Source organism: Dreissena polymorpha, chromosome 4 (assembly GCF_020536995.1).
Source record: "Dreissena polymorpha isolate Duluth1 chromosome 4, UMN_Dpol_1.0, whole genome shotgun sequence".
Taxonomy (NCBI): domain Eukaryota; kingdom Metazoa; phylum Mollusca; class Bivalvia; order Myida; family Dreissenidae; genus Dreissena; species Dreissena polymorpha.
In genome coordinates, this window is record NC_068358.1 from 27,390,639 (window position 1) to 27,418,585 (window position 27,947).

Here is a 27,947-nt window from a genome sequence, read left to right on the forward strand (position 1 = left end):
AATCACTTGTTTCTTTTTTTCTTGTTTTATTTCAAAGACGTTAACATGTCTACTAGATGTACAGACTAAGAACACATTTTAATACTGTAACCCGACATTTTATATAAACAATGTTAATTTTCTAAAATCATCTAGATTTATAATATTTCTAAATAACATTTAAAACAGAGTTCAACAAATAATATAATAAAAAAAATCATAATATGTATTGCTCTCGTATATCTTCATATATAAGGCTACACTTGTTAAATAAAATAAATTCCTTGACCTTAAATGCATTCACCTTTTCCCATTCAACCAGTGTAATAAAACAATTGATCAATAAAACATTGCCACAAACAACTTAAGTTTTTTTTTAAGAAAAAAGGAACACTTTCAGAACAACACCCTTTTATCTATCAATTTTTTACCAAACTGGCTCTACCATCACCACAAAAATAAATGACGTAAAATGCCCTGATATTTTCTTCCCCAATTTCATCTGATGTTTTTTTATTACTTGCACATAATAATTTTAATATACAAAACATAATCTTATCAATTGTAACAGTGCACAAGATTTGGTCGAATTCCCTGAATTTTATAGGCATGGATTGTTCACTACATTTTCAGTTTTAAGAGTTAACTAATGAGTCATAACTGAGTTGTGTTAAGAACTGAACATGCTAACAATGAAATGTAAGGCAGTGGCTGGCACTTGGCATCCAAAAAGGCAAGAGATCATTGCTTGGCCTGCATTGTCATACAAATACTGAAGTTATATTGATGACCAACATTGTGATTATAATGATCTGTTAATACAAAGTGTAATCTAACAATTCAATTTATACAGCACTAAACACTAAGGGTAGCATCCAATAAAAAGATTTGCTTCAACTATAATGTATTAACACATAACATAAAGAATACTGTAACGTTATTTTATATAAATGCTTTTCACAAAATAAAATAATGCAAACAGTGCAATAAATTTGCTCACACACAACATAAGAAACTAAAAATGTGTATACAAAACACACAAAAACATTATTATAATAAAATTGCAAACCTTGTAACAGATCACAGCTGGAAATAAGAGCTTGTTTATGGACAAGACCTCAGTCCTGTTCCAGGTGTTTGTTGTCATAGTAAGAACACCATTGCCATTCATTTATTAACCCTTTTTGTTAATGCAGGATGCAGATTTTAGTTTTCAATTATTTCTATCACCGTAACCATAATTCAGTTATCGCATATTAATAAATAATAATTGCTCAACACTACATATATTGTTCAATATATGTATCCCGGAAAAGCAACCTTTTGGAAAACCCAAAAAATCTGCTGATACAAAAAAAGATGACCCATAATAATAATCCTTTCAAAATCACACACCATATTAACTGTTATTATCAAAAGTATGCTATCATTGGTTGATATAATGGACTTACGTTGTTTGTACTAAGAGATTAGTGGGTTTTCAAACTCTTGCAAATTCCGGGATCAGTCTACTTTCATATGTTGAAGTACCATATAAAATGGACCAAGTAAATATAGTTGATCTTTACCCTTTACAATTTGTTAATACAGCTTTAAGTTTAAATCTAGTGTTATTATTAGTAGACAATACCAAACCAGTTTTTGTATTAAATCCCTGTTCCAATATTGAGCAGAATGTGTTATCTAATGATGTGTGGGGTCAGCTGGACTGTCTGAGCTGAGGACTGAAGTATTTCTGTGTGTTGAGAGCAAATGAATCAGCGATTGCCTGCCTGAAATGTAAACAAGAACACAATATTGTAGATTAATTAATTTTTTTTGTAAATTCAAATGTCAAAACAGCCTTTCTTCAAATGTATTTGCTGTTGTTTTTTTTATTATGCCAAAATCAAATTTTGTTTGCAATAAAATTATGTCATGAAATCTGTAGTTCACTAGTAGTAGTAGTTGTTCATTTGAAGCAATCAAAACAGTTCCAAGGCAGGCAGCATTCATTTATTTTCCAAAACTACAACAACAAAAACAACGATGCTTTTGAATAAAAAGCCTCAGCATCAAAAATGAATTTTTATCAATAAGTAGAAAATCAAATATAAGTCACACTGATATAGAAACACAACAATTGAACCTTACTCTTAGAAAGTGTCGTCCCAAATTAGAAATTGCAGTCTGCACAGACTAATCAGGTACCATACTTAAGACTGGATTTTTGTTAAAATAAGACTTCTTTATAACGATGATAATCTACAAAAGTAAAAGTGTTGCTCCTGATTACCCTGTGGGGTCAGCACAGGCTAATCTGGGATAAGACATTATGGACATGCATTAAGCCCTGTCTTCCCAGATAAAAACTCGAATAACAAGGGCTGTTTGTAAAATATGCATGCCCCCCCATATGGGCTCTCCGTTGTAGTGACAGCCATTGTGTGAATATGTTTTTTGTCACTGTGACTTTGACCTTTCACCAAGTGACCTGAAAATCAATAGGGGTCATCTGCGAGTCATGATCAATGTACCTATGAAGTTTCATGATCCTAGGCATAAGCGTTCTTGAGTTATCATCCGGAAACCATTTTACTATTTCGGGTCACCATGACCTTGACCTTTGACCTAGTGACCTCAAAATCAATAGGGTCATCTGCGAGTCATGATCAATGTACCTATGAAGTTTCATGATCGTAGCCATTACCGTTCTTGAGTTATCATCCGGAAACCATTTTACTATTTCAGGTCACTGTGACCTTGACCTTTGATCTGCGAGTCATGATCAATTTACCTATCAAGTTTCATGATCCTAGGCGTAAGCGTTCTTGAGTTATCATCCGGAAACCATTTTACTATTTCGGGTCACTGTGACCTTGACCTTTGACCTAGTGACCTGAAAATCAATAGGGGTCATCTGCGAGTCATGATCAATGTACCTATGAAGTTTCATGATCCTAGGCATAAGCGTTTTTGAGTTATCATCCGGAAACCATTTTACTATTTCGAGTCACTGTGACCTTGACCTTTGACCTAGTGACCTGAAAATCAATAGGGGTCATCTGCGAGTCATGATCAATCTACCTATCAAGTTTCATGATCCTAGGCCAAAGCCTTCTTGAGTTATCATCCGGAAACCATTTTACTATTTCGGGTCACGGTGACCTTGACCTTTGACCTAGTGACCTCAAAATCAATAGGGGTCATCTGCAAGTCATGATCAATGTACCTATGAAGTTTCATGATCCTAGGCCCAAGCGTTCTTGAGTTATCATCCGGAAACCACCTGGTGGACTGACCGACAGACCGACCGACATGTGCAAAGCAATATACCACCTCTTCTTCGTAGGGGGGCATAAATATCTGATTCCCAGCTCCAACCCTCACCTGAAGATTTCTCGTTTCCCCAGAAAGCCCATGATATGTCCACCAGGGACAGTGCGCACCTTGGCACCGGGCCAAACCTCCTCATGTTTCATGTACCCAGAGTGCGGCACGTACTGGTCGTCCTCAGCTAGAACCACGATCACCAACTCTGGGTCTAGTGGGCGAGAAAAGTTGCTGATATGCGTGCACTCGTCCATAACCCCTTTCATGAAGTGCTTGCAGTCTAATTCCAACTGGTTCTTCATTTTTTCTGCTGCGTCATCTTTGCCTCGATACACATTGAGATATTCGGGAAGGCTCTGTATCCCATTGTTCACTCTGCCGACAAAATTAGGACTAGATTTTGCAGAAGTTTCAGAAGAACCACCTTCAGTTTTTAGAGTTTTATTTGAAAAGCTTCCAGAAGAAAGTTTTCCTGAATTATGAACAGGAATTGAATCATAGCTACTAAAATTTACTGAATGGGTCAATGTTTGCATAGGGCTATCTGGTGAATTTAAATGTTTCACTGAGCTGCCCTGAGTATTTAAGTCCTGGGATGTTTGAGGTGTTAAGGTTTTCATCTGTGACTGGTTGGTGTTGTCTGCAGGCCCATTTTCCTCCATTTTGTGAATGAAGTCATTTCCTTCCTGGTACATTGACCGACGTGAGGTCCAATACTGTAACATTACTTCAGAATGTGCCATATTGTAAGAAAAAAACATTGATCTGTATAACACGTGCTAACTCATTAAAAATTATTTCTGTCAACTGTAATGATTTGAATGAAACTATCATAATACTACTTACAATGAGTATAGCATCTGTGTTTACCTTATGATATGATTTCTTCCCAAATTATGGACATTCAGATAACAACAATATAGTTTCTCATCATTATTTATAGGAATCAGAACATTCTAACATGATTTCTAAAAATCAATCTGAAGTAATTTTGATTTATTAAGGCTCACAGAAGGCTTGCTAAAGTTTATACTATATACAATGTACATGTTAATAATAAGCAGTTACTATATTTTCATTGTAAGTCAGAAATTGTCTATCTTATGGCATTTTTACAGCATTTTAATTACATTTGGCAGCTTAAAAAATGTTTAAAAAACAATATTTTAATTACTGAAGTTATATTGTTTGTTCTGCTTTAACAAATCCTCAAATTAGTCAAGATACTTACAAAACCTCATTTAAGATACTTTTGATAACTTTCATTATTCGCCACAGAAATTCAGTTTTTTTATTCAAGTCAGGAAAACAGACATTGCTAGTCCACACTACACTTACAGGTTATGGTGACTCTATGAGGTCCACCAGACAAGGCTAGTCCACACTACACTTACAGGTTCTGGTGACTCTATGAGGTCCACCAGACAAGGCTAGTCCACGATACACTTACAGGTTCTGGTGACTCTATAAGGTCCACCAGACAAGGCTAGTCCACACTACACTTACAGGTTCTGGTGACTCTATGAGGTCCACCAGACAAGGCTAGTCCACACTACACTTACAGGTTCTGGTGACTCTATGAGGTCCACCAGAGAAGGCTAGTCCACACTACACTTACAGGTCCTGGTGACTCTATGAGGTCCACCAGACAAGGCTAGTCCACACTACACTTACTGGTTCTGGTGACTCTATGAGGTCCACCAGACAAGGCTAGTCCACACTACACTTACAGGTTCTGGTGACTCTATGAGGTCCACCAGACAAGGCTAGTCCACACTACACTTACAGGTTCTGGTGACTCTATGAGGTCCACCAGACAAGGCTAGTCCACACTACACTTACAGGTTCTGGTGACTCTATGAGGTCCACCAGACAAGGCTAGTCCACACTACACTTACAGGTTCTGGTAAGTCTATGAGGTCCACCAGACAAGGCTAGTCCACACTACACTTACAGGTTCTGGTGACTCTATGAGGTTCACCAGACAAGGCTAGTCCACACTACACTTACAGGTTCTGGTGACTCTATGAGGTCCACCAGACAAGGCTAGTCCACACTACATTTACAGGTTCTGGTGTCTCTATGAGGTCCACCAGACAAGGCTAGTCCACACTACACTTACAGGTTCTGGTGACTATGAGGTCCACCAGACAAGGCTAGTCCACACTACACTTACAGGTTCTGGTGACTCTATGAGGTCCACCAGACAAGGCTAGTCCACACTACACTTACAGGTTCTGGTGACTCTGAGGTCCACCAGACAAGGCTAGTCCACACTACACTTACAGGTTCTGGTGACTCTATGAGGTCCACCAGACAAGGCTAGTCCACACTACACTTACAGGTTCTGGTGACTATGAGGTACACTAGACAAGGCTAGTCCACACTACACTTACTGGTTCTGGTGACTCTATGAGGTCCACTAGACAAGACTAGTCGACACTACACTTAAAGGTTCTCGTGACTCTATGAGGTCCACCAGACAAGGCTATTCCACACTACACTTACAGGTTCTGGTGACTCTATGAGGTCCACCAGACAAGGCTAGTCCACACTACACTTACAGGTTCTGGTGACTCTATGAGGTCCACTATTTCCTGTCTGAACATGTCCGTATCCTGGTACTGCTTCTCCAGAATCCTCCATGGTATGGCGGTACTCAACACACCCTGCAACCAGAACCACACAGATATGCACCAGAACATACATCATACCATAGTTACATTGTATTCAATTATATGTAGTAGTAAACAGAACATACCTGAATTCATTGGTATTCCATGATATGTAAGAGCACATAATTCATGCCAAAGTTAACAGGCATTCAATATTATGCATGAGAACATAGTTAATAAAATAGCTTACTGGTATACAATTATACATAGGAGAACATAGCTCAAACAATAGCTTACTGGTATACAATTATATGTAGGAGAACATATTTCATACAGTAGCTTACTGGTATTCAATGATATGTAGGAGAACATAGATCATACAATAGCTAACTGGTATTCAATGGTAAGAGTACAGTCCGACCTGCCCGAGCGACCGCCTGTTAATAGCGACCAACAGTCAATAACGACCACACCGATTTCCTCCCGAACAATTTCACTATATATTGAACCTGCGAATAAAGCCCACCTGTGAACAAAGAAAAACGACCACCCTTTTACATTCCCAAATCTACATTTTGATAGCTTACAACGACCACTGCAATCATAAAAATCAACGATTTCGCAACTTTCAAAACACAAAATGGCCGCCAGGACGCTGCGTAGTCACGTGATACACATCTTACCAGTGGACTGTCGGTCGCTATGGAGATATTGGCAAGTGACAGTTTATTGCACTCGATAGCAGTTGTTTGTTTATTTAACATGCATTGCTAATTGGTAGTCGCCTGCTTCGTTTTTGCATTTGACAGTTTGTCAAAAGTGTAAAAATTTGCCTTTGTATTTAAGTGACTCGCGATTAATGTACTAATTGCCGAAAATATCAAAGACAAATTTGGGGGTTTCATAAACTCATTATGGAAATTAACGGTTTCCTATCATTTACGATGCCTAATAAAGACAAACATTTTGATAGTCATTCTCTTCTTAAATTTCTCCGTAATAAGACGTTCATAGATTATGGAAAAGTAAATTGTCAGTTCAAGTTAACCATCGTGGCTTCCAAGCGTAAGTTCTTGACGTTGGAAGAACGCGTTAAGGTCATTAGTTTGTTAGGTAAAGGACACAGTTGTAGACGAGTGGCTAGTGATCTTGGTGTAGGAAAAACTCAAATTCAGAGCATTTTAAAGCGTAAACATGAGATTATGGACGAATTCGAGGAGAACGTAAACTGTGAAAGTAAACGCCCTAAGCGTGAGTCGGAATTCGCGTCAGTGAATGACTAAGTGCATTTACTGGTTGTGTAGTAGTGATTCATGTATTTCATGTATAATTGTTTGCTATGTTATGTGTATTTTGTACTTTGTTCTTTGTAGAATTACATGTACATGTACGTATACATGTATGTCAATAGTTATTTATACAGTATATCATAAATGAAATAAATAATAAAAACATAAGGGGATAGAAATACAACATGTAATAAATATACAAATGTAAAACAAAACTGTGTTTTCAATCCTTTATTTCATTATACATGCATAAGTATTCAAACATTTAAACAATAGAGCACATACATAGATAAGGTACCTGTTAAAAAACTACTAGCATATTTTGCAAAGTTTCGATCGACCCTGCGAATAAAGACCACCTGTGAACAAAGACCACAACGACCAAATCCCTTGAGTGGTCTTTATTGACAGGTTGGACTGTACATAGTTCATACAATAGCTTACTGGTATTCAATGATATGTAGGAGAACACAGTTCATACCATAGCTAACTGGTATCCAATGGTACGAGTACATAGCTCATCCAATAGCTTACTGTTATTCAATGATATGTAGGATAACATAGTTCATACAGTAGCTTTCTGGTATTCAATGATATGTAGGAGAACATAGTTCATACCATAGCTTACTGGTATTAACTGAAAAGCATGAGAACATATAGCTTACTGGCATTCAATGTTTAGGAGAACATATGTCATAACATAGTTAACTGGTATTCAATGATATGTAGGAGAACACAGTTCATACCATAACTAACTTGTATTCAATGGTAAGAGTACATAGTTCATACCATAGCTTACTGGTATTCAATGATATGTACAAAGAGCATAGTTCATACAATAGCTTACTGGTATTCAATGATATGTAGGAGTACATAGTTCATACTAACTGTTATTCAAGGTGTTCAGAAGTAAGCTTATGTCTTGATTAACTGACAAACAAATTATTGGAAAAGAACAAACTAAACTAGAGCTTTGTCACAGACGTGACAAATACCCCCACATGCCGCATTGACACATAATATTTTGCATGTTGTCTTCACAAAAAACAGCGGGCACCATGCTCAATTTTTAAAACGCACTAAGTGACCCCTTGACCTAGTTTTTGACCAAGAAAGGCCCATGTTCTAACTTGGCCTTAAGATCATCTCCATAAAACTTCTGACCAAGTTTGATGAAGATCGGATGTAAACTACTTAAATTAGAGAGCGGACACCATGCAGAATGTTAAAAAACGCACTCAGTTACCCCGTGCCCTAGTTTTAGGCCCAGAATAGCCCATTTTCAAACTTGTCCTAGAGATCATTTAGATAAAACTTGTAAGCAATTAGGTGAGGATTGGATGAAAACTACTTGAATTAGAGAGCGGACAACATGGTGAGGTTAAAAACGCACTAAGATACCCCGTGACCTAGTTTTTGACCCGGCATGACCCATATTCAAACTTGACCTAGACATCATCTAGATACAACTTCTGACCTAGTTTGGTGAAAATTGGAAGAAAACTACATGAATTAGAGAGCGGACAACATTGTGATGTTTAAAACGCACTAAGTGACCCCGTGACCTTGTTTTTGACCCGGCATGACCCATATTCAAACTTGCCCTAGACATTATCAAGATACAACTTCTGACCAATTTTGGTGAAGATTGGATGAAAACTACTTGAATTAGAGAGCGGACAACATGGTGAGGTTTAAAACACACTAAGTGACCCCTTTCCTAGTTTTTGACCCGGAATGGCCAATGTTCGAACATGATCTACACATCATCTAGTTACAACTTCTGACCAAGTGTGGTGAAGATCAGATTTAATTTACTTGAAATAGAGAGCGGACACCATGCTCAATGTGTTAAACGTACTAAGTGACCCTGTGACCTAGATTTTGATCTGGCATGGCCCATGTTCGAACTTGGCCTTCAGATCATCTAGATAAAACTTCTGACCAAGTTTGGTGAAGATCGGATGAAAATTACTTGAATAAGAGAGAGGACACCATGCTGAATGTTAAAAAAACGCACCAAGTGACCCCGTGACCTAGTTTTTGACCCGGCAAGGCCCATGTTCGAACTTGGCCTTAAGATCATCTAGATACAACTTCTGACCAAATTTGGTGAAGATCGGATGAAAACTACTTGAATTAGAGAGCGGACAACATGCTGAATGTTTAAAACGCACTTAGTGACCCCGTGACCTAGTTTTTGACCCGGCAAGGCCCATGTTCGAACTTGGCCTTAAGATCATCTAGATACAACTTCTAACCAAGTTTGGTGAAGATCAGATGAAAACTACTTGAATTAGAGAGCGGACAACATGCTGAATGTTTAAAACGCACTGAGTGACCCCGTGACCTAGTTTTTTACCCAGCAAGGCCCATGTTCAAACTTGGCCTAGACATCATGTAGATACAACTTTTGACCAAGTTTGGTGAAGATCGGATGAAAACTACTTGAATTAGAGAGCGGACACTTCATACGGACTGACAGACATACCGACCGACAGACAAGTTCACTCCTATATACCCCCCTAAATTGTTTGTGGGGGTATAAAAACGTTTTTTGTAATTGAGTACCATGAAAAGATAAAGGAAATTGCATGAACACCTTAGATGACTTACTCATGTAAATACCCCTAGTTAACTTACTTATTTGAACACACCTCATGACTTACTTGTATTAATATCAAAGATTACTTACTTTTGTTAACATCACATACAGCTTATTTGTGTTAATACCAAAGACAACTTTCTTGTGTTAACATCACAGACAACTTACTTGTGTTAACAAAACAGATGACTTACTTTTGTTTACATCACATACCAATTACTTGTGTTTCCACCAAAGATGAATTATTGTGTGAAGACCACAGATAAGTTACTTGTGTGAAGAAACCAAAATAAATTACTTGTTTGAAGACCAAAAATGAATAACTTATTGGAAGACCCCAGATAAAATTACTTGTGTGAACACTCACTATGACTTACATGTGTGAACACTTAAGATGACTTGTATGTATGAACACTCACTATTACTTACATGTGTGAACTCTCACTATGACTTACTTGTGTGAACACTCACTATGACTAACATGTGTGAACACTCACTATGACTTACAAGTGTGAACACTCACTATTACTTACATGTGTGAACACCCCTGATGCTGTGCTGCCAGCCATGCAGGGTATCAAAGAGACAGGCTTGTGCCAGGAGCAGGCACCCAGGGACGCCATCTGTAACACAACACCCACTGAATAATAACTGATAAAAATACATGTGAGATGCATTCTTTAACAAGAGGGCCATGATGGCCCTGTATTGCTCCACTGATCTTTTATGCAAAAAAAGTGTGCAATGCGCATGGGTTGAAATATACTCAAGCATGTGACTTTCTCTTTCTATCCCTCGTCCCACTGGGCTCTTAAAGTTGGAAGGGTGAGTATTTTTATATATGGAAAACGTTACTACGGTGTTATCTAAACAGACTAAAAAGCCCGGGAATTGTCGCACAGGTCCTTTGCTTATAACGTAGGTACATTTATTTCTCCAAAAGATATAGTCATTCTTTCTATTTCACATATTTTTAGTTGCTGAAGATCAAATCTACGCATGTTCTACAAGATAAATGAAAGTTCCTTCATTCAATCATGAATCTTTTTCCAAAATTCCAAAAAGTGTTTGTAGGTTTCAAAGTTTCTGTTACTTGTATAGTTCATGACATATGCAAAATACCTAATGACGTAGATCACCTGAACTTTACTTCATTCTTGAGGCATTAGTGAGTGTAGCAGGATTGTTAACGTGGTGAAGAAATTGTTTATTGTACAAAGAAGATATTTGCCTGAGGAAACATAAGGTTACGAGTTTTTCAGGTTCATGAGGTGCCGATAGGCAGTAGGAATGATAACTTTGTAGAGGTTGTTTGTTAAACAAAGTAAATGTTTATGAGACAAAAAATTGAATTATAATTCTTCAAGATGTTGTGATCATGGCAACACTACTTGCATATGACGTGAGGTTTAAAGAGATATCATGACAAACAATTAGCTTGACCTAACTTTCCTTTACTTTTTCCATCTGAAGTTTGTTACCTGTCATGTTTGTTTTTGAAAAATACTAGGATTGCCATATATTGAAATAAGGTATCTGATCTATTCTCTGATAGGTTGCTAGTAATAGACTTAGCGGCAGTCATGTTATAAACAAGGGGATTGTTTACGGCATCGGTAGAATATACTTTTCATAGATACATCTTTTTTAAGTTGGATTCTCCTTACTTTTTTGCTACTGAATAGTAAAATCACTTATTTCAATGTTGCTAAGTTTATCTCAAACAAATATTGTTTGCAATCTGTTTATAAATCATAAAATGATGTCATTCAAACAAGAGGGCCAAGATGGCCCTAGTTCACTCACCTGAGAGGAGTCGGTTCATTCAATCTTTACCAAATGTCAAACTTGACCTAGATATTGTCCAGAAAAACATCCTGGTCAAGTTTCATCATTATTTCATCTGCGAGTCATGATCAATGTACCTATGAAGTTTCATGATTCTAGGGGTAAGCATCCTTGAGTTATCATCCGGAAACAATTTTTCTAAGTTGAGTCACCGTGAACTTGACAGCCATTGTGTGAATACGTTATTTGGCACTGTGACCTTGACCTTTGACCTAGTGACCTGATAATCAATAGGGGTCATCTGTGAGTCATGATCAATATACCTATGAAGTTTCATGAACCTAGGCATAAGCTTTCTTGAGTTATCATCCAGAAACCATTTTACTTTTTCAGGTCACCGTGACCTTGACCTTTGACCTAGTGACCTGAAAATCAATAACGGTCATCTGCGAGTCATGATCATTGTACCTATGAAGTTTTATGATCCTAGGCATAAGCTTTCTTGAGTTATCATCCAGAAACCATTTTACTATTTCAGGTCACTGTGACCTTGACTTTTGACCTAGTGACCTGAAAATCAATAGGGGTCATCTTCGAGTCATGATCAATGTGCCTATGAAGTTTCATGATCCTAGGCATAAGCGTTCTTGAGTTATCATCTGGAAACCATTTTACTATTTCGGGTAACCGTGACCTTGACCTTTGACCTAGTGACCTGAAAATCAATAGGGGTCATCTAAGAGTCATGATCAATGTACCTATGAAGTTTCATGATCCTAGGCCTAAGCGTTCTTGAGTTATCATCCGGAAACCATTTTACTATTTCGGGTCATCGTGACCTTGACCTTTGATCTAGTGACCTGAAAATCTATAGGGGTCATCTACGAGTTATGATCAATGGAGCTATGAAGTTTTATGATCCTAGCCATAAGCGTTCTTGAGTTATCATCTGGAAACCATTTTACTATTTTGGGTCATCGTGACCTTGACCTTTGACCTAGTGACCTGAAAATCAATAGGGGTTATCTGCGAGTCATGATCAATGTATCTATGAAGTTTCATGATCCTAGGCATAAGCGTTCTTGAGCAAATTCCATGAAAATTGGGCCAAAAATGTGACTTCTACTGTGTTCACATGTTTTCACTATATACATATAGAGAAAAATGCCCAGCCCACTGGCCGCCATGTTTTTTCACTGATCCCGACCATTTTTAAACTCGTCCGAAATATCAATAAAACCAATGTTTTGACCAACTTTCATGATGATTGGGCAAAAATTGTGACTTCTAGAGTGTTTACGAGGTTTCTCTATAGCCTAATAGGGAAAACTGCCACTATATACATATAGAGACAAATTGCCCTGCCCACTGGCGGCCATTTTTTTTCAAGATCTCGACCATTTTCAAACTCGTCCGAGACATCAATTGAACCAATGTTTTGACCAACTTTCATGATGATTGGGCAAAAATTGTGACTTCTAAGAGTGTTTTCAAGGTTTCTCTATAGTCAAATAAGAAAAACTGCCCCGCCCACTGGCGGCCATGTTTTTCAACGGATCAGAACCACTTTTGAACTCAACCAAGATATCATTAAGACAAACATTTTGACAAAGTTACATGAAGATTGGGCATGAAATGTGACTTCTACAGTGCTTACAATGTTTTTCTTTTTTTGACCAAGTTTCATGAAGATGGGACAAGAAATGTGGCCTCTAGAGTGTTTACGAGCAAATGTTAATGGACGGAAATACGACGGACAAAGACCGGTCACAAAAGCTCACCTGAGCAATCAGGAGCAGGGTCAAATTTGAGCCCAGGGGAATAATTTGAACAAATTTGGTAGAGGACTATTAGATGTCACTGCATACCAAATTTAATAGCCCTAGGCTCTATAATTATGAACAAGAAGATTTTAAAAGTTTGCACAAAATAGGCCTTATTTAAGCTCATGTTCATTTTTGTGACCCACGGGGCAGGGTCAAATTTGACCCCAGGGGCATAATTTGAAAAAACTTGGTAGAGAACTTTAAGATTTTAATACATATCAAATTTGGTAGAAATATGCCCAATGGTTATGGACAAGTAGATTTTTAAAGTTTGCACAAAATAGGCCCAATATAAGCATATGTTCAATTTTGTTACGCCTAGGGAATGGTCAAATTTGATCCCAGGGGACTAATTTGAACAAACTTGGTAGAGGAGGGACTAATTTGAACAAACTTGGTAGAGGACAATTAGATGTCACTACATACCAAATTAGGTAGCATTATGACATACAGTTATGGACAAGAAGATTTTAAAGTTTGCACAAAATAGGCCTTATTTAAGCGTATGTTCATTTTTGTGACCCCCGGGGCAGGGTCAAATTTGACCCCAGGGGCATTATTTGAACAAACTAAGTAGAGAACTATTAGATGTCACTACATACTGAACTTGGTAGCCCTAGGCCCTACGGTTATGGACAAGAAGATTTTTAAAGTTTGCACAAAATAGGCTCTATATAAGCATATGTTCATATTTGTGACCCCTGGGGCAGGGTCAAATTTGACCCCAGGGGCATAATTTGAACAAACAAAGAAGAGAACTATTAAATGTCACTACATACCAAATGTGGTAGCACTAGGCCCAATGGTAATGGACAGAAAGATTTTTAAAGTTTGCACAAAAAAGGCTTTATATAAGCATATGTTCAATTTATTGACCGGGGCGGGGTCAAATTTGACCCCAGGGGCATAATTTGAACAAATTTGAATAAGGTTCACCCCAGGAACAATAGTGAGAAGTTTGATCAGAATTTGACTTTTAGTTTAGGAGAAAAAGATGTTTAAAGAAAAAGTTAACGCACGGACGCACGCATGGACGCACGCACGACTGACACAAGACCATGACATAAGCCCTGCTGGCCTCTGGCCTGTGGAGCTAAAAACTAGGCTGAATGCATGTGAGTAAAGTGTCATCCCAGATAAGCCTGTGCAGTTCGCTAACGGAGTTGTTCCCTGATGAGCCTGTGCACACTGCAAAGGCATATCTATGTTGACGGTTTAAGCATGTGCATTAAGCCCAGTTTTTCCCATGATGCAGCTTATATGAATAGCTAGAGTAGTTATTTTAGTATATGCAGACATAGGTTTACAGCCAGAAATGCTTATCTGGTTAGTTTAAAGCTAGTTATTTTACCTTTACTGATACACTTTTGAAAATAAAATAAATAAAAATCCAGTCTTGGCGGAAAGTATCCTCTCTGATTAATCTGAGCACACTGCACAGGCTAATCTGGGATGACACTTTACACACAAGCATCAAGCCTGGTTTTCCACGAATAAAGCTACTTTCATCTGAAGTTATAGGCACGTACATATCCTCCCATGGATACCCCAGTGGCTCCTAGTGGTCCGTAGCCCTGGCGGTCCAGCCAGTTGAGCAGAATACTCGACTCCATGATCAACCCTGCCCCCATCACAAACAGGTCAGTAACATGATGCAGGCTTGAACGGCTACAATAATGGGGAGCAGCATTTAGAGAGACGTGGGTAAGTCAGTGTTTAAGGAGTAATGATTGAGACAGTATTAAGGGAGCAGTAGTTAAGACAGTATTTACGGAGCAATGCAATGATTATGACAGTGTTTAGGGGAAGCAGTAATAAGACAGTGTTTAGGAATCAGCAATTAACACAGTGATTAGGAAGCAGCAATAAAGACTTTGTTCAGGAAGCGGCAGTTATGATAGTGTTTAGGAAGCATCAATTAAGACAGTGTTTAGGAAGCGGCAATTAAGACAATGTTTAGGAAGCAGCAATCAAGATAGTGCTTAGGCCGCAGCGATTAAGATACACGTTTAGGAAGCAGTACAGTTTAGAAAGCATTGATTATGACTGTGTTTAGGGAGCAGAGATAAAGACCATGTTTCGGCAGCAATGATTATGACAGTGTTTAGGAAGAAGTTATTAAGACAGTCTTAAGAAAGCAATAACAACAACAGTGTTAAGGAAGCAGAAATGAGGACAGTGTTAAGGAAGCAGAAATATAGACTGTTTAGGAAGCAGCAATTAAGACGTTGTTTAGGAAGAAGCCACTAAGACAGTGTTTAGGAAGCAGCAAATAAGACATTATTGAGGAAGCAATAGTTAAGAAAGCATTTAGAAATCAGTTATTCAGTATTTAGAAAGTAGCAATGAAGAGAGTATTAAGGAAGCAAGTGTTTTATTGAACAGATACAGTGAAATGGAGCCAAGATAAGACTGGGATTTTTTTTTAGAAGGAAACAAGAATAGGGAGCAATGTTTAAAACAATATTTACGGATCAGCGATTTTTTTAGGTCTTCAAAAATACAAAGCAGCAATTAAAACAGTCTTTTTTTGGCCGGGGAAGAAAAATTATGCAGTATGTTTTTTTACCATTGGATAAAAGATGATGGGGCCTGCGGATGGGTATTTTTACAAGATGGAAGGAAGATTTAGTTCTTGGAAAAACATTAATAATTTTGTATAGTTGAATTGAACTGATACTTATTTTTACAAAGTCTATGCACAATGTTGATGAACATTTATCATATGCTCTACATTACTTCTCCTGTAATCCATAATTGATACAGACAATATTATGACGTTAATATCTACCAAGGAATGCAAAATAAATTAACATCCTTTTATAACTATATATAACTCATGTTTTATCATTTGCAATAATTTTAGGTATATGCAGTAATTATTATTTTTTTAGTTTACGCAAAACGTACAAATAAGTTTTTGCATAGTAATACTTACAACTGGTCCTTGGGCTTGCGACAACCATCTGATATTGCCAGTGAAGGAACATATATAAATCATCTACTCGTACATCTTTGCTTTGCCCACTTTTCTGTTCATAGAAACAGTATACTGTTTTGCAGGAGATATGTTTTCTTCATTTTCACAACACACTTGTCTTGACTAAGAAAAAGTAAAACTTGACATATTTTACGGATGTTTTTTAAAAGTGCCTACAAAAGCTTATTGATGAATTATTGTTACAAGAAATTCCCATTTACTGTGCAGCTATAACACGGTATTGGTGCTGAGAGTAGTCTCACTCACTTAAAAATTTGAAATATTTGATTGAACATTTCAATGAAGCTCATTGTATACCCTAGAATGTCCCCTAGTCAGAGCAATTTAAATAGATGATGCAACATTACATCACATAAGATGGAACTTTCTATTGAGAAATACAATGTTTTAATGACAAGTAGAACAATACTTTTATCTTTCATTTTTATTTTTATACCTGTTTGTGTAGTGTTAAATTATGCTCCCCCAAAAAATTTGGGGGGGAGCATATAGTCGCCGCTTCGTCTGTCCGTCCCTCCGTGTGTCCGTCCGGGCTATTTCTCAGCATTTAATGACCAGAATTCAATGAAACTTTATGGGAAGCTTCACTACTAAGAGGAGATGTGTATATTATCAGCGGCTTCTGGTCGGATGATTTTTCACAGAGTTATGGCCATTTGAAATTTTCCATTAACTGAAAGACGCTTCCTTTTATCTGAATGTATAGTGCAAAATTGTGACAAAAAAAAACTTTGGGGAGCATCACCCGTCTCCGACGGTTTCTTGTTTTATTGAGTTGCTGTTTTTTTAAAGGATTCATACTTAAGATAATAAAACGGATAATACGACTGCTTAAGTGCCCTTTTGACAAAAGAGCACCCTGCCTTTTTCAACTCCTTGCTGGAGCACTAAACATGCATGAAGCACACAACTTAAGCAAGAAAGGATACAGTACGGGTTCTCCAGTATCACTGATCCTATCCCGTGCTCCTTCAGTAATGGCTTGGCCATCATACGCCGACGCCGACCAAAACCCTGCAAGATAATACACTAGAGTATACTGTCCTGCGAGACTGATTTTTTCACAATGTTTTTTTTTATAATTTGATCAATTGAACAGAGATTATTCAGTATCCACTTGTTAACCTGAATACTACGGAATGAGAATAAATTATAATAATTATATAAGCTTAGGGCTTTTATAAGCCATTCAGACATAAAGTTACATTATGTAATAATTAGCTCTTATATTATAACTTAAAAGGAGCTATAATGAAAAACCCATATTCTCTGTTTGAGGTAAGATATAATTACTCACATGATCTCCTGTGCCGCCCATGTGCAGACACATAGGATGAAGGTCGGTCTTCCACTTGTTGGGTAGCAACATCTCAAACCTGTCAATGTAACCATTGTAACATCTCAAACCTGATAATATAACCATGGTAACATCTTAAAACTGTCAATTTTACCATGGTAACATCTCAAACCTGTCAATGTAACCATGGTATCATCTCAAACCTGTCGATGTAACAATGGTTACATCTCAAACCTTATAATGGACCATGGTAACATCTCAACACTGTCAATCTAAACATGGTAACATCTCAAAACTGTCAATGTTACCATGGTAACATCTCAAACCTGTTGATGTAACCAAGATGTCAAGCTGAAGAATGCAAAAGCAAAAATACAACAGCTAGTGATTACAGCAAGAATACAATAGCATGCACAAGAGTCTCATTAGAACAAACCCAACATCAGTTACTACAGATGGTTTATCAAATCTTTCGAAAGACATTCATTAGTTCTTATGTGATTATGACATATTTGATAGTGGTTATTGTGTTACTTTAGCAGCCTTGATAAAGAAGCAACCACTTGCATTGGCTTCATAATACAATGGCAACCAATGTCCTCCTTTATAATGTTGAAGAAATTATGCTCGGTTAGCAGACACAACAGATGTTACCTTATGCCCCCTGTACTTGTGCTTAATGATGTGATTTATTATACACATACTCTAGTGTCAATGCAACAAATTTTCCCAAGGACTAAAATCTATTAAACAACTTTAAATACCACACCAGCAAAAAGTCATTTAGTCTTTTGAACCTTTAACTTTACATTTTGAGACAATTCACATCAATTAAGCAGATTTGTGTGCACATTAATTTGAAAATCCTTCAATCCATGGCCAAGTCATAGTGTGTAGAATCAGCTTGTTCTGACTCCAAGATTGCCAATATACCTTGCGGTCTCCACTTCCTTGGGCATGATCCCCGGGCAGTGCTCGTTGACTGGACACAGGAAGTGGCCCTCTAATAGTCTGCCATCGGCACTGACAGTCTCCTGGAAATACAGGATAACTAGATTGAGACATGCTCTGGGAAAACAGGGTTTAATGCTTGTGAATAAAGTGTTGTCACAAATAAGACTGTGCAGTCTGTACAGGCTAATCAGGGATGACACTTTCTGCTTTTATGGAATTTTACATTTTAAAAAAGTCTCATCTAAACAAAACTCACAAAAAGTGTTATCCCTGTTTGGCCTTCGTAGACAGTACAGCCTAATCAAGGACCACCCTTAAAGCACATGCATTTAGCCCTGTTTTCCCAGAATGTGGCTCATTATGTTCTAACATTAAGGTCTTTCTATAATGAGAATAGTTACTTATAGAAAAGCCCAGTCCCTGATTAGCCTGTGTACACTGCACAGGTTTATCAGGGACAACATTAAACCCACATTTATTTCGCACATTTTTTCTAGTATTGGGCTCAAATGGTCCGTACAAACCTTGTCAATGTACACAGGATAGTCCTTAGGTAAAACCCTCTCTAGAGATTCTCTGTTCCCAAGCTGTTTGCGCAGCAGCACTATTCTAATACAGAAATAACTGAGTAACAATATAAACAGTATACAAGTTAAGTTGATGTTAGAATTTTTTTAATTTCTACAAGATTATTTAATAAGGTTTTGATAATGTTATATTACCCTTGGAAGTTGTGATTGTAAAAAAAATATTTTTACCAAGGTTAGGTCTTGTCACGTTTAACTATCTTCACTGATATTTTTGGCTTATTTACCAGCAGACTTTTTTAATTTAATGATAAAAATGAAACAAATAAACCCGCTTATAAGTAAATCAAACCTTTTGAGGTCCTCTGGATTTCCCCAGCCTTTGGTGTAGATTTTCGTGACAATAAACCATCTCCAGAACCAGTCCAGTCGGCTCATTATCACCCACTCCTGCAAGAAAACAGACATAAGATCATATGACCTGCTGACTCACCTAAGACTTTGAAGGACTGAACTGTTCTGAGTAGCTTTTGGGATGTTTCCCGACCATTTTCAATTTCGGTCCAGGTATAATAAGAACAAATGTCCCAAGCAAATTTCAATATGATTTCAAAAGGAATGTGACTTCACATTATTCCACTTTAAGGAAACTTGCACCCCCAGCCTGGTGGCCATGTTTTTTAATTTATCGTATAAACCTGGAAGTTATAACAATTGAACAAGTTACCCACAAAGAGGGGCAAATTTTGACCCAATGGGATGACTAGACAAAAATGTTAAGAACCACCATGGTACTGCATGCCAAATATAACATCTCTGTGACTTGTTGTTTAACTTTAAGACAGATATTTAAGTCATTTTGATACATAAGTCTATATAAATACGGTATTGTGACCCAAGGCGCATCACTGCATTTTACCCCCAATGTTACACACCAAATATTATATTTCAACTGCCTAATGTGTTTTTCAGTCTATGATAATCCCTGGCACTGCCTAAGCAATCTTTGAGTTACAACTTATGTTTCACTTTATAAAACAAATCATACCATTCCATAAAACTGACATTTTAACTGAAACTGGAATAACATGGACTCACAGCAAAATAAAAATATTAACAGTCATCATATTTCAAATGTCAGATACTTCTGCATCATCCAACAGAGAAATATTCTTAAAAAATTATTTTACAAATACACATTTAAAGTTGTTTGAAAAATACTCTTACAAGTGTTATACCAATATAAGTTGAAAGATTGCAGATTCGTCACATTAACAGATCATTTTTGTAATTGCACAAATATACATTTGGAAAATAATAAAAGTTAATTTAACTATCAATTCCAATTCTTTTTTCCAATAGGAACAAATATATAACAAATATACAACATATGTAAACTTGTTATCAAGTCTTAATAAACAAAAACAAAACCTTATTACTTAAGAATAAATCCTATTTAATTAAATTATGTTTCTATGAAACTCCTCTACACTCCAACATATGGTCTTATCACACTAAACACTTCATATGTCTATAGTTAATTGAGGCACAACAAATCCCCACTCATGACATGTGGACATGCCCCCTGGCACAGTAAGGAAGTGGAAAATTAAACAAAATCAAATGAATGCACAAAACTATGAAAAATATATTTGATGCATTATTATTCAATACACTTCAATTATAAAAAATGCTGTTATTGGTCAAATTGAAAAGTAAGATTGATATTATGCTATTTATGCATGACTTGCCTAAACAAATAATATGATTTTAAATTATATGATTTTATTCAGCAAGAGGGCCTGAAAGGCCCAAAGTCGCTCACCTGAGATAAAAAGAAATGACCTGTTTTTTGCAGCCCAAGATATCAATGGAACAAATATTCTAACAAAGTTTCATGAAGAATGAACAACAAATGGCCCCCTGGGGGCCATGTTTTTCAACAGACCTGAACCAATTTTGAACTCGTCCAAGATATCATTGGGACAAAGTTTCATGAAGATCCGACAATAAATGTGGCCGCTACAGTGTTAACAAGGCAAATATTCATGACGCACAACGGAAGACATACAATTGACAAAAGGTGATCACAAAAGTTCACCATGAGCAAAAAATATTATGCTCATAAAGATTGTCACCATGTTTGGAGATGATATTATTAAAACTAATTGAGTAGACTAAATCAAGATATGATAACAACATTTGCACTCAGATGTCATTCAGATTGAACTAAAAATGTGACTGAAAGTATTCACAATGTTTCACTATAAACAACTGTAGACATACAAAAAAACGAGCACACCCTAAGAGCCTTGTTTATAAACAAACATGAAGTATTTTCAGACTCACCTTGCAATTATTTTTCCAATTAAAAAAACAATAAATCCGCTTTAAAACAGAAATATTTGATAATGTGGGTTATTGTATTAAACAATAAAACCAAGTTTATTTAAGCAGAAATGAGGACCCTTCAAGGGAGAGTATCGATCTTGAGCATAATAGAATGTTTATGAATAAAGAGTTCTCTCAAATTCCTGAGTAAGAGTTACTGCCCATTTTATAAATAGGAAGTTCTGATATCACTTCCTTTCTGGTATTGGATTCCAAGGCTTAAACCTACAGATAAAATCGAAATTAAAAAATCTACATTAATCTGCAGATATATTTCTTAGTTATGTAACAAAAGCTTCACAAAATGTCTGGAAGAGGTAAACCAGCAGGAAGGAAGAGGAAAACTCAGACAAAACTGCCAGAAAATCAGGAAACTAGAGTGTTCACAAGCTTTTTTACTATATAAATATAAGGAAAAAGACCCCCCCTGGCGGTCATGTTTTTTTACCGATCCAAACCATTTTTGAACTCAACTGTTGTATCCAGAAAACAAATTTTCTGACCAAATTTCATGAAGATTGGACGAAAAATATGACTTCTAGAGTGTTCACATGTTTTCATTATATACATGTACAGAAAACTTCCCCGCCCCCTGGCCGCCATGTTTTTTCACCGATCTGGACCATTTTCGTACTCTTCCGAGATATCAATGAAACCAATGCTTTGACCAAGTTTCATGATGATTGGGCAAAAATTGTGACTTTTAGAGTGTTCACAAGGTTTCTCTATAGCCATATAAGGAATACTGTCCCGCTCCCTGGCGGCCATGTTTTTCAACAGACCGGAATTATTTTTGAACTCAACCAACATATCATTTAGACAAACATTTTGACAAAGTTACATGAAGATTGGGCATCAAATGTGACTTCTACAGTGTTCACAAGATTGTTCTTTCTTTTTACCTAGTGACCTAGTTTTTGACCCAGCATGACCCAGTTTCGAACTCAGTCAAGGTATCAATGGGACAAATGTTCTGACCAAGTTTCATGAAGATCAACAAAAAATGTGGCCTCTAGAGTGTTCACAATGCAAAATGTTGACGCCACACAACGCATGACAGACAAAAGGCGATCAAAAAGCTCACCATGAGCACGTTCTGCTCATGTGAGCTAAAAACCGTCATGGAAAACCATTATCTTTTTCCAGCAATGCAAAATTAATAATGTTTATTTACCTGTATTTATTTTGATATTTTGAATGCTTGAACTTTATAACGAGATTTACCACAAATGTTCAAACTTCAATTTTTACAAATTATTGATTTATCAAAATATATTGGTAATGCTCCTAAATGTTCAGGTTTTTTTTGTTTTGTTTTTTACCATTTTGGAAATGGGGCAGGGGGATGGCAACATTCTCTATTGATATTGCTTTAAACTGACATGATTCTTGGTAATCCTAACAGCCAATCAGCACTCGGGCGGCCGTAAACACGCTGTCCCTATGTGAAGTTGTATACAATAACTGTAAATGTAACAGATCAATACTAACCTATCTTCAAGTCTTGTGTTTAATGCACAGAGACATCGGAGCTGGGCCGGCATCCGCCGCCCCACTATTTTCGGCAAAAATGATATTTCCACAAAGACCTTTTTTTCATTTCAATACCCGTATATTTGTAAATATCTTTACCACGAAGCAAGGTAATCACACTTTCGCAGTTAAAACACGTGTATTTTGATTGTCATCACCCGTTCGCGGTAATCTACGTGTCAATTATGTTTTTAATTGGTAGGTCTCTTTTATAAAGATAATCCCTTTATTCTTGAGTAATTAAACCTGGGAATTAATTGTCAGTATGATCTAGGCCTTTGCTTCATTTTATTTATATGAAGGAAAGTATGACATAAAAAAATGTGCCGATATCCAATAGTCCTTAATTATCACAATATAAAAGATACCTCAAGATACCTGAATTAATTGTAATAACTCAAAGTAAATCGATAATTCTAATTAACATATTTAATGTTTTTTACCAACTTTTGTGTCATTTCAATATGTCTACTCAAAACCAAGCAAAAAATTTCAAATTTCCAAAACGGAATTTAGGGAAAAAAATCCAAAAGAATGTTCTTTCAACCCACATGAACCCTATTGTGTCGCCTGCTACAAAGTACAAACTGCGACATATGGAGATCACTTCTCCATCGTCTGTCTGTCTGTCTGTCACAACTTTTGTCATTCAGAATATGCCTGCAATAGATGTGTATTAGGTCAGGTATCAGGCATAAAAATGCACCAGAATGCGTCATTTGATGCTAAAAAATCATGGACCCCCACCTCCGCCCCCCCTAATGTCAATTTGCTTCCGACGCCCCTGATTCAAAGAAAAAATTTCCTTTTTTTAAATGTATAACATATGGATATAACACATAATACACTACAGGAGCTAACTAACATGTTTTTAAATCGAAAAAACTATACTGATGCATACATTTATATGCATGAATGACCTGACAAGTTATATCCTTCGAACTTGACCATATAACGCAACTGCAGTGTATAAAGAACCTGAAAACATGTGAAGTTGTATTACAATTTCTGTTGTGGAACTGGAGATATATGTATGGAGATGTTGCATGAATTTTCCAAGTACAATGAGTGGCATAATTCTCTTAATTTGCAAGCTGGAGTTGTGTACCTTGGTCAGTGAGCTCACAGAACATGTGTGAAGTTTCAATGTAATACCTGTAGAATAATGTAGTGATATGGAGATGTTGAATGTTTACCTTCACCAAAGACTCATGCCGACTCCAATACTAATGCCTGGAAATGGCTGAGGCATATAGCTCGAACAATAAGATTAATAGTCAAGAATTTTTTTTAAGGCTTTGTTTAAACCACAAAGTGGTGTGAAATGTGCATCTAGATCAACGGGCAATAATATATCTCCCAAAGGCTGTTATTTATATTTAAGACTCACAAGTATTTTGCTTAATACCTCCTACTTTATGGATGCTTAAAAAATGCAAAAAGGGCAATGACACTGCTAAATGTTATATGGTTTATTCTTAACCAAGAGTATATGGCTTTTACTTATGCCTAAATCAGTGTATAAAGTCTTCATTTCTGACAATAACAAACAACTTATTATTCTCTGTTCTTAAAAAATGAGTTTTTCAATCACTCTGATGTATGATAAGTTTGACTAATATTTAAAAAAAAAAATACTTCCTTTGTATTTGTATTTGTTTATATTGATGTACCACTGATGAAGACTATGGCCGAAACATGTTTGGTACTTAAAGACATTTTAATAAACAAAAGTGATGTGTTTGTACGATTTATTTAATTTTACTAATATTTCAACCAATGCATATACAGAAATTCATTTTCAAAATTTATATTACTTATTTGCATTTAAAGTTTACTGTGCACTCTGATTACATAATCTGTCACATGGCCTATACTTATATAAATACAGTCATTCAGAGCTCCAGATAATTTTACCCCCTGATATTATTGTTAAAGGGTATTTTACTCTGTTGTTTCAGCCATAAAGGGTATTTAGGAATATTGAGGGGTATTTTCCATTGCTATAGAAAACGGACATAGTACATGGCATGTTTAATCTAGAATTTTTTTAATTTTTTTTTAATAAGTGCAAACAAAATAAATGAAATGATTATGTTAACAGACTGTCTTTAAAATATTCAAATTACATGAGTTGTATCTCCGTCTTGATTGGGTCTTTCTTGCATATAGTATTAACAAAGTTCACGAACGTCATTTTGCAATTAAACTAAGTTATGGCTCTGCTTGTACAATTGAAAATAAAGTTACACTAGATTTCTACATGTGGTCTATGTAAGTTAACTATAAACTTCATTAACAATTAGATGGCTTAAAATTATTTTAACAATTCCAGAAGCATCATAAGATTTATTTCTTTATTTATTAGCATTTTGTAATAAACAGTTACTTCCTGCAGGAGCCGATGTTCGCTTTACACGTCCCTTTTTCGAACTTAGAACACAACATTTTGATTGCAAGGTACTTTTGATTGACTTTCTTTTGATTAAAAATTAACCTACACTAAAAACTCAACTAGATTAATGGTTAAACCAGTTACGCACTTAAATCGATCAAAAATACCTACCAAGATTTGTATTGGGTAAAGTTAGGTACTGTGCCAATTTTTTAAGCGTTTTTTTAATTTTTCAATGCGTTAATACGCAGATACGCATCTTATCTGGAGCTCTGCAGTCATTATTACTTAAGCATGCAGATCTGCTAGTTGCAATAATCCAACTCCCATCTTTTGACCCTCAGGGTCATTAGTAGTTGCAATAATTCAATCTATCAGCTTTATAACCCAATGGGTTGCTGATAGTTGCAATGCGCTCTCTCTTGGCCATGGGTGCAAAATGAAATCAACAATGCAAGGGTTAAGGAACACTGAAACTGCAAGAACTTATACAAGTTTACCTATCTAAACCACAAACTCATCCAAATGGTACCATTAAAGCAAGTAATAATTGATTTTATTGACTTATGTTTTGTTTTGTACGCTGTATCCGCCATATTGGAAAATTGACCGAATATTGGTTAGGTCGCAGTTCACCAATATTTTGCATGTCGGGTTATGTGCTCCAGCCTATAAAGTCGATAACGATGTGGTATTCGATACAGAATACACTATTTCAAATTTAAACATAAACATGTCAGCGAGAAAAGTGTGTTGAAACATCGTCGTGTTTTTATAGGGTGCATGCAAAGGATGACATCCGTAGGTTGCCATTCAGGTAAATTTAACATGTTATAAATTAAGTTTATTCATTATTTTCCTCACTTTGTCTCGAACAACGTCTGTTTAGTGAAGCGCACGGATTCGCTGCGCTGAACTGAACGCATGTTTATGAAGGGGTGCATATGGACTGCCAGAGCCGCCATAGCAAAAATTATCAAAGGCTCTGGGAGTCCGTTTATATGGACTAGGTCGTTAGGAGTTGCAACTTGAACAAAAATTTTCGTGGAAATAGGTATAATTAGCAACATTAACTATTTTCTGGCATAAATAAACACAAACAGATCATAAATTTATCCTTAATGCTCAAATTAAAACAATTTACTTGACAAGGTGTGCTCGCAGAATAAAGATATTAATCCAAGTTTCAAACACATCAACCGTTAACAAAAATGTGTAAATTGTTGCAATTGAAAATGCTGTGTATTCAGAATTTGAAAATAAGCTTATGTATACATCGACTATTTTAAAATTATTGGCAAGATAGATCTCGAGTTACAATAATCCAACTCTCAGCTTTATAGTTGATGAGAGTTGCAATGCGCTGTCTTTTGTCCGAAGGTGCAAAATTTGATCACCACTGAAAATGCTGGAAAATGTTGTAATGTTGCTGACAAAAATGTTGCTATTTGTTAGGTTGCAGTACACCAATCTTTTGCACATCTTGATATTTGATGTAACCTACATGTAAGTAAAAAATGATGTCAAACAGGTGTTAAATATTTACACTGTTCTAAATTTCAAAAGGAAAATGTCAGCAAGCATAGTGTTTTGAAAGATCTTCATGTTCTTTTAAGGTTGCATGCAACGGATAACGTCCATAGGCTGCCATTAAGGTAAATTTAATGTGTTTTTGAAGTTTATTAATGGCTTTCCTTAATAGATAACTAACAATGTCTTTTTAGTGATGCCCATAAAATCTGTGAGCAAAACTGCAATTGTGTTAATGAAGGGGTTCATATGTACTCCCAAAGCCGCCATAGCAAATTGATGTCAATGGTAACACTGAGTCTGAGGTATTTTGTGTTTGTTACAATGTATTAAGTTGATTGAATTCGATTTTATAGACAAATTTCAGACTTAATTTTTCACTTGGAAGTTGGTTTTATCAAGAATTCTTTGAGCTGTACATGTGTACTCATAAAAGCTCAGAGCATTCAAGAAGAACTAGCAGATCTGCACGTATTGTCCGAAACTGTCTATCCGATTACCTATTCAATTTCAAATAAATTGCCATGGAAAGCTTGTCGATGGTACTATTTATAAAAACTTTTCAAATATAAAAGAACAAAACTCATGTTTAATATCTTTAATTTGCTGTGCATGTTCAACACTTTTAGTAAGCCATAAAACATAACTTTACAGTTTACGCGACCTTTGTTGTTGTTGTCGGACTTGTTGTGGTAGCAGCCATGGACGTCGTTATACTATTGAACACCACATACTCCATGGCATAATAAAAGTTGTAAATTGTGTCTTTTCTCGCTAATGAACATGCGTAAAACGATCCATAACTTTATTAAACCTATTTAATCCTTCCTGGATTAATGTAGACCAATGAAATGATAATAGTAGGTTAGTTTAATATTGTTCATAAAATGGGACAAGTTTAAGTT

General features: G+C 36.3%; 2 protein-coding genes across 13 annotated transcripts in view; one reads left to right on the forward strand and one right to left on the reverse strand.

Annotated features, from left to right (window-relative positions):
• Window positions 1-104: 104 nt before the first annotated feature.
• LOC127876415 (protein ABHD18-like) lies at window positions 105-27,893 on the reverse strand. 5 transcript variants are annotated; one of them, XM_052421674.1, is made up of 12 exons: window positions 27,707-27,893; window positions 19,546-19,643; window positions 19,191-19,275; window positions 18,646-18,746; window positions 17,713-17,791; window positions 17,345-17,429; window positions 16,353-16,380; window positions 14,944-15,082; window positions 10,334-10,423; window positions 5,856-5,960; window positions 3,349-4,007; window positions 108-1,751 (listed from the first exon to the last, which is right to left on the reverse strand). In XM_052421674.1, the coding sequence occupies exons 1-12, from the start codon at window positions 27,779-27,781 to the stop codon at window positions 1,679-1,681; spliced, it is 1,617 nt and encodes a 538-aa protein (XP_052277634.1). In that variant the 5' UTR covers window positions 27,782-27,893; the 3' UTR covers window positions 108-1,678. The 5 variants fall into 5 exon arrangements, with proteins under 5 accessions (XP_052277638.1, XP_052277637.1, XP_052277634.1 ...); XM_052421676.1 differs by having other exon boundaries at window positions 27,690-27,718; XM_052421675.1 differs by lacking the exon at window positions 27,707-27,893 and adding an exon at window positions 26,013-26,115 and having other exon boundaries at window positions 109-1,751.
• The window catches only part of LOC127876412 (transcription factor SPT20 homolog), a 51,797-nt gene continuing 50,090 nt past the window's right edge, over window positions 26,241-27,947 (forward strand). Inside the window, exon 1 of one of the 8 annotated variants that reach the window (XM_052421661.1) lies at window positions 26,241-26,329. Coding sequence is in view for 2 of the 8 variants with exons in the window: in XM_052421654.1 (XP_052277614.1) it covers window positions 26,296-26,313 (18 nt within the window). In the remaining 6 variants the exon portion in view is untranslated. Of the gene's footprint in view, window positions 26,330-26,486; window positions 26,567-27,148; window positions 27,168-27,760; window positions 27,907-27,947 lie in introns of those variants that run through there. The other 7 variants (XM_052421654.1, XM_052421663.1, XM_052421664.1 and 4 more) reach the window with 7 other exon arrangements.